Source organism: Nothoprocta perdicaria, unplaced genomic scaffold (assembly GCF_003342845.1).
Source record: "Nothoprocta perdicaria isolate Ctin4 unplaced genomic scaffold, notPer1 scaffold_61, whole genome shotgun sequence".
In the NCBI taxonomy this organism is placed as follows: Eukaryota; Metazoa; Chordata; class Aves; order Tinamiformes; family Tinamidae; genus Nothoprocta; species Nothoprocta perdicaria.
This window is the reverse complement of record NW_020455877.1, coordinates 3891952-3904392: the sequence shown is the minus strand read 5'-3', so window position 1 is coordinate 3904392 and position 12441 is coordinate 3891952. Positions and strand designations below refer to the sequence as shown.

Genomic DNA, 12441 nt, shown 5'->3' with positions numbered 1-12441 from the left:
ACCAATGTCACTTTTTAATTAAGCCCATCTTAATTATAAGATCATTAGGGTATTCATTTGGAAGCTGTTGTATATATTTTCTGAATTCAATGCTCTTAGAAGATTGAGGGCTAATGATTTTCACTTGAATGACAGACTTTTTTTCTTTTTTACTTTGGAGAATTTTCTTTCTCTATAAATAAAACCGTTCAAACATTTTTAGATATTGGTGCATTTACCCAGTTTCTATCTTTGTACATCATGAGATGAAAGGATACTGGTATCCAGGGTTTTTTTTTTCTTTTTTTGTCTGCCTGATCCATAAAGTTTCATGGGAAAACACTTGGTAATATGTAGGGGTGACAAGGTTATGTGTAAGCATTTTCCACAGATTCATTAAGTACCACCCACAGAGTTTTGGCTGTTTTGCTTGACAGAAAACAAAGATGAGCAATTATATTTTTCTGTTTATGACATCATTTATGGGCTAAATTTAATTTTCTACTGAACATCCGCTTGGTAATGTCATGGTAATAACTTCCTATTGATTAATTAAATCTGTTCCTTTTCCTCCTTATTTGTAACTGACATGAAGTTGCCCAAATGTGAGTCTGTTTTATTAGTAAAGGTCTATGAATGGAAACACTGTACACATTTTAATTTTCTTTTTAGCTTTACTCAGAAGTAACAATTTAAAATTGATTGCCTTATTCAAAGTTATTCTCTCAAAATAAGCTATAGCTCTGAAGTCTTACAGAGAGTTTGGAATTTTGAACTATGAGTCTTTTTTACTACATTGCTGGCAATAAATAAGATATTGTTAGAACTGGTGATGTTTAGATTGCTTTAGAAAGGGGCTATTTTGAAGGAAAGGGAACACTTACTTCATTAAAGTCAGCAGTGTGCCCTCGTGGGCAAGAAGACCAGTGGGATCCTGGCTGCATCAGGAGGGGTGTTGCCAGCAGGTCAAGGGAGGTGATTCTGCCCCTCTGCTCAGCTCTGGTGAGGCCGCACCTGGAGTACTGTGTGCAGTTCTGGGCTCCCCAGTACAAGAGGGATGTGGAGCTTCTCGAGAGGGTCCAGCAGAGAGCAACTAAAATGATTAAGGGAATGGATTAAGGGAATAGAATTCTCCTATGAGGAGAAACTAAGGGAGTTGGGCCTGTTCAGCTTGGAGAAGAGAAGGCTGAGAGGGGATATGATTAACATGTTTAAGTTCATGAAGGGAGAATGTAGGGAAGAAGGGGCCCAGCTCTTCTCATTGGTGGCCAAGGGGAAATGGGTATAAGTTGAAACATAGGAAGTTCCATCTGCATGTGAGGAGGAACTTCTTTCCTGTGAGGGTGACAAAGCACTGGAACAGGCAGCCCAGGGAGGTTGTGGAGTCTCCTTCTCTGGAGGTCTTCAAAGTCCACCTGGATGCCACCCTGTGCCACATGCTCTGGGTGTGCCTGCTTGAGCAGGAAGGTTGGACTAGATGATCTCTAGAGGTCCCTTCCAACCTTGAATATTCTGTGATTCTGTGAAATGACTTATGTAAAAAAGACCGTTAGGTAGAAAGAGTTCCTTTAAAAAACATTTTTATAAAACAGTATTTTATGTTGAATGACAGTGATGGGCATAAACTGATAGGTATCCAAAACCTAGGATGTCCCCTAATGTCACCCCTTTATAACAAGTTCCTGGCATATGAATGTTGTATTAAATTTCAGCAATTGGGGTCCTTTCACTGAGCTGGTGAAGACTGTCAGTTTTTTCACCTTCTTGATATTTACAGAGATTTTGAATGCTATGAGACATTAAGTATATACTTATATTTATGAGGTATCGGGTTTATATTTAAAAAAACTTTCCATGCCTAAATGTACAATCCTATAATAACATAAATAAGTTGGAAACTGTTTTGTGTCATTTATCTCTTACTAATGTTGAAAATTTAATTATTTTCTTAAATATATTTGATCCTTTTAGGCTTGAGAAATATTGAGATCCCTGCTTTATTTATGTTAGCCCTCCTCTATTGCATCATCCCTATATATCTTTGAGTACATAACAGAAGAATCGCAATTGCCTACTTAACCCACGAAATTACCAGGAGACTTCTCTCGTACACTGAATTGGCAATGTTGGTGTCAATTTACTCAACTACAAAGCATTTTTCAGAGCCCATTTTTCTGATACATTGGAGTTTGGATCACTTTACAGTTTTACTATATGACAAGGTGTTTGGGGAGATTTTTATCTAGCTTATTATTTGTTTTATTTGCCCAATTTGGCTGCCTTCCTACTTGAGTTAGAAAGACCCCTTTAGTTTTGCTTTAATTGCAAAATTTGTAATCAGTTTGTGGGAGTTTAAACTTAAGTCTTTTCAGTCTATATACAGCTGGCTTGTTGGAAAAGTGACTGAGAAACATCTCCTTTAAAGCAGAACTGATTTTAGAAAAACTTGTTGATGTCTGTTAATGTCAGATTGTTTTCCTCTTCTGGACCTAAAAATATCCATTTGTTTAAATTAATTTTAACTCTTAGTTTAACTCCTAGTTATCTGTCTATAGTATGAAGATGAATAGCATTGAGTGTTAAGTCTATTTTTGCTTATTTTTGAGTACTTGAGAAATAGTAAATTATCACAAGGACACTGAATTTGCAAAACAATAAGCCTTAAAAAAAATCAAAGATTATTGAGTCAAATTTAAATACAGTTACATCTGATTTGGCTGTATTATCTAATTTTATTGTTCAAACAATTGGAAGATGAATTTACTTCTCAAAGTATCCATGAACACTAGACAACCTAATCCAGTTTTATTGTTTTCTGCTTTTATTAATACTGTCTAAGAAGGTGACTGGTGTCTGAAAAGGTGTGGGCTCCCGTCAGCCCTTCTTGCACTTCTGGAGCTCGTGGCTTTATTCCCCATTGAGCTACTAAGCTGTGAATTTGTACAGCAACATTTATTTCTAAGATGTCTGGTAGCATATTCTTTTTGTTCTTTTTCTTTCTTGAATCTTTAAGGAACTTGTTCATCACTTCTCCATCATTGGAAATTCGTATTTCTCCATCAGATTTGATGAAAATCAGCAACAGGCAACAACGTTTTAGGAGGACACCTGCGGGTGTGAAAAAAGAATGATTGCATAAGCTTCACTTTGTTAGGAAATCACAATACAAACAAATTGTTCCTGTTCCAACTGGTGATTTTTCAGTGATGCTTTAACTCCTATCAACTGCCTGCATTTCGTAAGGCGCTGGACTGCTTGACAGCTGACATGCAGAATATACAGTGCTCTACCTGCCTTTCAGTCAGCATGTGTGCATCATCTACCCTGCCTTCAATTTCCTTGACCTTTGCTGCAGCTTAATCAGTGATCCCACTGTGTCTGTCAAGTTTAGCTAATAGTGGGTGGGATTTGGAAGGTGCTAGGCAAGCAGTGAAAGATTACAGATAAAATCAAGGGGTTGGTGTAGCCACCTTTTTTTTTCTCTTTATGTTTTAATGCTGAATCAAGCTTAGTCTTTTCCATCTTAACCAGCATTTGGAACTATCTCCATTTTCTGATCTAGTAAGCAGGCCAAAAATCTTCATTTAATCTTGTTTTCCAAAGATCTCAGATATAACTTGGTAAGTGAGTAAGTCTGAGCAATTCCAAGGTATGAATGAAATGTATCTAACGTATCTAGGTCTGAAAAGAGAACATTATAACAGTCTTAAGCTGCAATACTTCTGTATACCTTGTTGATCTAAAAATATATGGGATACATTGTGAGCCAGGATCTGAGATACTGAAAGCACGTTCTCTTGAAGGACTTTTAACACTGTAAAGCAAAGAACTAAAGCAATGTACAATTAAATGGGAACTTCATTTTAGACTTGATAGCTAGGAGTGGAGATGTTTTCGGTTCCAGTCTTTGCTTCTAAGGACTTTTTATGAATTATGTCCATTAATTACTTAAAATAAAATATAGAGCTGCTCATGGGAACAGAACTCACCTACTTCTGATGGAGTAGCCTAGCTGTTGAATGAGAGCTGTTTTCTGTTGGCCAGGGACCAAATTCTCATAGCTGAGTTGGAGAGGACCCTTTTCTCCACAGTTTTTCGCCCTTAATAGGTAACAGACTAGCTGACAAGGCACTGTGCCATGGTCTGTGAGTTTAAATAATCTTAGACTGAGAAGGCCAATTCTCTGTGCTCCCGAGGAAATTTTTTAACCGTTAGGATGCTCTGTAGAACAGCTCTGGGTACTTAACATTAGATGAAATCTGTAGTTCAGTTTCTAACACTCTGTTTTTGACTTGCTCCCTCATTTATACAATTCACTGGTAGGTTTCGGTAAGAGTTGGATCAGACCTTGAGCAATGAGATGCTTATGTTATTTGTGTAAATCAGTCACCAGGCACAGAAAAGAGGTCTGGAAGAAAACTGGAGAAACCTTGTAGTTCACCAACCTGATTCTTTCACAATAATGAGGTCAATGCAATTAGATTTACCAGATAATATAGCATGATTAAACCTTCAGAATTATGAGTGAAGGTCTGAAAAGTATGTATGAATATCTGCCACTGCTATGACAAACCCCATGCTCTGCACTTGATGGGTTTTGATAGGTTCACACTCATCTTCCTAAGATACAAAGCCCCCTTGCCCCAACATAAGCTCTGCATTCAGACATTCCCCTTTCTACAGCTGCAGTCTTCCATTGACTGTGTGTTTTGTAGTTTTTCACTTTGCTCTTTTTTCTAGTGTTTCATTAAGAAAAAAAGAAAAACTCCTCTTGGTGAATGGCGGACAAAACTTGCCTCCTGCTCAGTCATTACCATAAGTGGAGAATGAATGAAATGCATGTAACACAGCCAGAGCACTAGGAAAGAAAGGATTCTGAATAATAACTCTGTAAATTCAGAGTGTATGGCCAGAACTGGGCAGGATGGCACCAAACAAGATACAGGAATAGTATTCAGCATACTGCAGCAGTATCAGATCCTGTAAATATTGGTATGATTTAGTATTACATATATTTTAAACTGTGATTCTACAATACTATTTCACCCATCACTATCTGATACTACCTGATACATTCAAAGGCAGGGGAGGATCATATTATGTATATATGTATATAATATATATAAATGATATGTAAATCATAAATCATTCCTGATAGAGAGTTATCTAAACTGTTTCTAAAATGTCCTGGTACTGGTGACTCATCAACATCTGTAGGCAATCTTACAAATATTTGCCACTAATTCTACCTAGCAATTTAAGTTCTATAAATCATTTCAGAGATTTAGCACATTTTTAAAATCTCACAATGATTTTAAGAGCTTTCATTTGAAAATCTGTTTTTCTTTACAACAAATATTTTGGATACTTTATAAATATTGTGTATTATATGTACATTAGATAGGACTGTACAGTTTCTTCGTTCTATAGTTTATGGACACTTTCATCAACTGTCAAAAAATTCAGAGAGACAGTGAAACTGTAAATGTGGAAATGGTTCCTTGTACAGTAGTTGTGAATATTACAAATACAATTAAGGATAATGAAATACGATTGCTTCAGATTTATTTATTTTATACTATTTTAAGCTGTAAGAAGTTTTCAAAGAAATCTCAACAAGTACTTTTTAAGTCAGGTAAAGTTATGAAGGGCCATGAAGTGAATTAGTGATCATTTAACCTTTACTGGCTAAAAAGTGCCATTAAGAACTTGGAGGCACAAATAAAAACAGAAGTGATGGGGAAAATCAAACTCTCTCTTTTACCCTGAGGCAAGCTTAATATATATCCAAATTATTTCTCTCGATTTTGCATTTTCTGGATCTTTTCAGTAGTTTCTTTCTGTTGTTCACTGAAGGAATTGGCTTCTCAAAACAAAATGAAACTGAATAAAGAACTGGAAACTATGTTTTTAATTAAAAAAGAAGACAGGTACCTTTTTCACTTCATACTAAATAGAAGTTTCATATTTTCATGTTGGAAGAAACCTTTGTGATTATCTACTCTGATTTGAAAGATGAGAACCATCTGACTGCTGCGAATGAACTTGTTTGTGAACTACAGCTACCTTTTTGAGGAAAAGTCTAGTTTGCCAAATATTTATTCAAGCTTTAATTTAAACTGCATCAGTAAACTCAGTTATATGTACCCGAAACATATTCATGTTGAAATTGTAAAGATTGCTGAGATTTCTCAGTACACCACGAATGTTTATTGTCTCATATACTACAGCTTAAACTCTCTCCTAGGTCAGAATGAACTGAAGCATTATGAATTGGACCTGGTAAAAGAAACAAATCTAAAGGGAGTTGTTTGTGTTAATATATGTCTAAATAAATTTCTGCATGGTTCCAATTAAATGAAGACAAGTTGAACTACATTTTAAAATGGTGTTTTTACATTCAAGGATGATGTCAGCAATGAATATTCGCAGTATCCCCCTGCTTCAGGCTTGGCTGCGAGTCTCAAAAGGAAGTCAGAGATCGAGAGCGAATCAGCTATGCGGAACGTGGAGAAGCAAAGAGGCATCTCTCCAACCCTGGGTAATGCTTTGGAGCACATAGTGGAGCAGCTGGATGTTTTAACTCTAGTAAGTATGCAATAACAGATGACACTCACCGTGTAGGATGATAGTGCTGTCAATGGGGGAAAAAAATCCAGAAACCATATTCATAGATCAGAGTGTTTAAGTGTGAGGAGTTATTTTCAATGATTAGATAGACAAATGATCATTTTATTTTGTTTTGTATCCATTCAGCAAATATTAAATATATTGCATTCCTTGAAGTGAATCCTTCCTGCTACCTAGTCACAAAGATTACTGGTGTATTTTTAACTCTGGGAGGAAAAAGTCACTATACTTCAATAGCGAGATCTAGTACAGATTTTACTGGTGTATTTTTAAGTCTGGAAGAGAAAGGTTTTTATTTTTCAGTAGTGAAATCAAGTGTAGATTTACCAGAAGCCAATTGTTGACTAGATATTATCAGAGTCCAGCCTGAACAGTCAGGCTGTAGCAGTGGATGAACAAGGTAAATTGGCAATGTACCATTAAATCCTGTTTGAAACCTAGTACCTAAGGTTTTGGTTTATCTATTTAAGCAGTGGAATAATTCTAAGGCTCAGTGAAACAGTGCAAAGATTAGGCTTGGTGAATAACTCTGATTCACTTTGTAGTTGCTTAGTGCTGCTTTTTATTAATGCAGGTTTAGTCAATTTATGTTTTGAGTTATAACTATAGTCCATAAGATATTAACATTAAACCAAAACAAAGGGGAATAGCTAAGTTTTGGGGTTTTTCCTACATTCTTTTGCACTATATGTGTGTGTGTATATATATATATATATATATATGTATATATAAAATATGTATATGCTATCTCAAGAAATAAGCATTGGTAAGTATGGAGTAAAAAGCCATCGATTCAAAATTGTCAGCCTGTTTCTAGAAACATACCTTTCTTAAAGGAGGGTGAGCTCTTGGACAATAGCCTTTCAACTGTGTATTTTTTTTCAAACATTTTCTTTTGAATACTTGGAAAGTACCTTTTAGGTTGGTGGAAGACATCAGTTTCCAGTGATGTCTCTTTTTCTATTGAAATATACTTGTAACTTTTGCATAATATTTCTGAATAATTTATATGTACATATATACATGAATACATAATACACACATTCCAAGGAGGAATATTTTGTGAGAATAATTTTAAATCTTTAAACAATTTCCCCAGACACAAAGCAATTGTTACTAAATATAGCAGTAAATACTGGAATAGCTGCAACATGGCCATTTTAGATTTTTTTTTCTTGTTTAGTTAAAATTATTTTTTATTTACTGTGTTACATACTTTCATTATACTATGCAAGTCATATAAAAACAAATTGAAGGTACTGTCCTCTTCATGCAGACTATTTCAATACTGGAACAACGGCTCACATTGACTGAAGATAAGTTGAAAGAATGCTTAGAAAATCAACAAAAAATGTTACTTCAGGGAAGACAGGCAGAATAAAAAATGGAAATTATCTTTACTGATGAATATGTTTCATATGTTCTCCAGCAAACGATAAATATTGCTTCATTATACTTAACTGTCAGAAAAAAAATGTATTTTAACAAAACAGTTAAATAAAAAGTGAAGAAAAAATACCTAACACATTATAAACATTGGTAGCAAGCAGGTATTCTTGTTACATATTTGATAAAATGTTGCCCAACCAAAACTGATACTTTTTAAAATCATTCCTGTTGAAAATTACATGAATGTTATTTCAACCTAAGATCTTTAAATACAACTAAGCAACAAACTATGCAATTTTAGATGAACAGTAATGATTATGAAGTGCACTGTGCTGTTTTTTCAATCCAGATAAGGGCTGTAAAAATTATGCTCTTTGTGGTAAGGCAATTTTACTCAATTACTACTAATTGCTAAAATGACATAGGTTTTCACTGTCTCTTACACACATTTTATGAAAAAAGTGGCACCAGGTACTCTTTGTCTTCTAATATTTCAGTGACAATTGTGAGATGTTTCAATGTAAAAACTTTCAGCTCCAAATATAAAAATGTAGTTACTTAAACTTTGAAACAACTGTTGTATCTGTAAATTCAGTTTCAAGACTGGTTACTTTGAAACAACTGTTGTATCTGTGAATTCAGTTTCAAGACTGGTTTATTGCCTTGGATTTTCATTTTTATTGTAATCCATTAAAATTCATTGTTCGTATTTATAAGAGCGAAATATACTTTTAGGTTTTGAAAGAATGAGAAAAACAAACACAAAATAGTATCAAGTTCATATCATAAATACAAGAGATTCTTGTCCTTCAAGGACTTGCAGAGGTGCTAAAACTCTGCATGCTATGAATGGCCTCTCAAGCAATCAGTTAGTGCTGTATAAATTAATTCATAAAACAGTAAAAACCTTTTTTGAGTTGTTTTGAAATGTACGATGAATTCTGTTTCTATTTTTAATAAAGATAAACTTTTTTAGAAAGATATAAGGTGTGAATTGTTCCTTAATAGAGAATATCTTTTCTTCTTTATGCTTCTGTACTATTTCCTAACTGTCCATTAAGTCCATTTCCTAAACTGAACCTCAATAAAGTCAGTAGAATTCAGCCTAAGCACAGAATATCACCATGCAAATACTATTGCATTTGGAACCAAAGCAATGAGCAATAGATTCTTTTGTAACTTTTAATTTTCCTCATAATAATCATTTTTGCATATGCAGACATGAGTTGATTGCTAAACTCTGGATTCTGCAAACAATTACTAGATAGTTTCAACTCACTCTTAAGCAGTACTGTTTGTTTTGGAAAAAATTACCTCTTCTTAAAAGTTTTAAGTGAAACTATTTCTGTGCAACATCCTAGTTGCCTATTTTTTGTGAAATGATGTTCTTGCATATTCAAAGGTTTACAGACTGACCTTTGATCATGCAGCTGGTTATAATGTGTACCTATGTAAATACTGTCTTTTATATCCAGTATGCTTTCCATTTTGCATTTATAAATACTTCTGTGACCTTTCTTGGTTTCATTAAGAGACAAAAAAAGTAACCATTAAAAACTCATTCTTATTTCTTGTTTTCTCTTAATATTTTCTTCAATTTCTTTTAATTATCTGCAGGTTCTTTTATTTTATTAGACTTTTCAGGATTATCTTTCAACACTATTTGGCTTTTTTTTTACTTCTGTGTTTTTTTAATAAAGTTTGTGCTGAAATTTTCCTTTCTACCATAGCTCTTACCATTAATTCTTCTTCCTATTCAGTACATGTTTATCTAATGCATTTATTACTTAATCCATTTTGTTTTTCTGTTGTTTGTGAATCTAGTGAAATAGGATATTTCCAATTTAATTTATGCTCTTGTCATTCTATAAGGTAGTCTGATGATTTTGAAATCCTTAGCATGCATAGGATGCTAAGGATAGCGTATGCACGTAGCATATGCACGTGATTAGAGATGGGTGTTAGAGAAAAGGCCAGAGTTATTTTCCTCAGATGCTCACACTCTCCTAAAATACAATTACTACCTAGGACAATATCCTTTCGGAAGGAATTTGTCAATGGACTAATTATCTCATTCTCTTGGTCCATTTAATTTTAAGTAGAACCACCAAATATAAAGATTTCCTTTAAAAACAGTGGAATTTCCTGTAGGTTTTTCACTCTGTCAAATAACTGGTGATTTATTTGCATTATCTTTTAGAGATAGATGTTTATGGCTGAACTTGATTTTGAAGGTTTCTTGCAACCATAATGATTCTATGGTTCTACAAAAGTGAATGCTGTTCAGCCTTAGTTGCACTCCTGGAGTATTTTAAGAAATAATTGCAGAGATCTCTAAGTGATTGGGAAAGGTATATCTATATTGCAGATGGTAGTGAAATACTGAAAATCCATACTTACTCTAAACAAATTAGACCATGTACCTGATGCAATCAAGCTTTCCTCAGCGTTCCTTCTATAAATAAGGCATCCTGCTGAAGGAAGACCACTTACAGCATCCAGGTCGGCTACTGAATTAAAAAGCAAAAATGGCTCAATTGCCTGTTCAAAAAAAAAAAAAGGAAAAAAAACTAGTGGCTCAAACACATACTCCAAAAATGTGGTAGATCTCTGGTACTTGTGAGGGAAGGAAACAATCTGGCAGAACGAATAGTATCTCCTACTAGTGTCACAGGAAGACTGTCACTGGAGAAGCAGACAAAACTTCAAATTCCTCAAGTTTCCAAGTGTTATGAGTTAGTTTAGCAACTCAGTGTACATCCAGGGAGATTTATAAGCAAAACAGAAAGGTACTGTCCAAATTCAAAGAAATGCCACCAGTTATTAATGTGTCTTGAGTTCTATTTGTAATTCCCATCAAATGTATATGTCAATTTTAATGGCTTTTTTATTTTAAGCATTACATAAAATGTAACAGTGAAGCAATAAAGATGAAGTTCTTCATTTTTCACTTTGGATTGCAATATGCAGTGTCTTTGAGACTACATTTAGAGCTTCCTGACTTATACTGCTTATGTAACTTAGGCATATAAGTCATGGTTCTGATTTCTATTTTACAGGCAGACAGTGAATAGCTAAATGTTGCAACATAGATTTTATGGCACTTAACATTTACTTTTGATCTGAACATACAGGGTTTCAAGTACCTGGGTAAAATCTGACTAGAACATTAGCTTATGCCAATTATCAAGGGTGCTATATGGGCCTTCCTGACAATTCAAACTGTAGATGGTTTTACTATTCTGAGGAAGTGGGGAGGGAATTGTCTTTTGATTTTTAAAAAGAACACCATTAAATTACCCAGAATCTTCATCATTTGCTTTTTACTGCTGTTAACACACTTTTTATCAATTTATGGTTTTGGAAAAGATCCTGGAGGAAAAGGCCTTGTTCTGTTATTGTGATCTTTAGGTCAAGAAAATAAATAAACACATACATACATACATACATACTTAAATGTAGGCTTAAATTCTGATTAAACTAATCTCTTGGAGAAATTGTGGTAGAATAGCTTCCTCTAGCCATTTCAAGGTACCTGTAGCATGAGGGAAGATTTGATTGACGGAATAAAAAAGTAATCCAGTCTTTATTCAAATAAATGTACTGTGCAGTTTTTAAGGTTAAGAGTTATTCTTTTCCTCTTAAAGATCTTATTACACTGTCACATTGCCATATCACAAAACCACTCTTGAGAGGAGTTGGGATCAAAATGTATTTCAAAGGACATAATTTCATGTAACCTGTTTACCTTGTGTGCCTTGTAAAAATCAGAAATTGTGTCTTTTTCCCAAACAATTAATGAATATGAATGTACACACTGGATCCAGGAACAGTATGTTTTTGTCAGAGTGTCCCCTCAGCGACTTTTGCACGCTTCAAATGCATAATACAATTGAAGCCGTTTCTTTGTGAGAAAATAGGTTAATGACTTGCCAAAAGGCAGATGTTAATTGGAAAAAGTGCATACAAGTCGTTTTCTTTACAATGTATGTGGGTTGCATTTGTTTTGACTTGCATCCAAGAACAGGTGCAATTTCAATTGACTCAGCTAGCAGGATGTGCTGAGTGCACCCTTCACCAATTTTACTATAAATTTTATATCCAGAAGGAAAAAATAGTTTCTAATTTGATCAGTGAATGATAAGCTGCATTTATTATCTGTGTTAGAAAACAAAATTATGACTTGTGAATATACTTAGATGTAAACATCTTAATAATATGAAGATAAGGACTGTATTTATCAGTGTTGAAGAGGTTTACTGTTGAGCACAGATGAATCTTACACAAGGCAAAATATGTCTTCCCTTTCCAAATGCTTTTTTTGTAAGAGAGTCGGCAGTTCTATGCGAGCTATCACTAGTGTATTTATAAATGTAACTTAAAACAGAAAAAAAAAAAGCTATTTTTCACTAATGTATTTTTTTTGCCACTGAGCTACATAAT

General features: G+C 34.2%; 1 protein-coding gene across 1 annotated transcript in view; it reads left to right on the top strand.

Moving 5' to 3' along the window:
• Positions 1–8011, top strand: part of POC1B (POC1 centriolar protein B) — a 48935-nt gene extending 40924 nt beyond the window's left edge. Inside the window, exons 11-12 of the mRNA XM_026049713.1 lie at positions 6385–6567; positions 7886–8011. Of these exons, the coding sequence (XP_025905498.1) occupies positions 6385–6567; positions 7886–7990 (288 nt within the window). The 3' untranslated portion in view covers positions 7991–8011. The remainder of the gene's footprint in view (positions 1–6384; positions 6568–7885) is intronic.
• The last annotated feature ends 4430 nt before the right edge of the window (positions 8012–12441 follow it).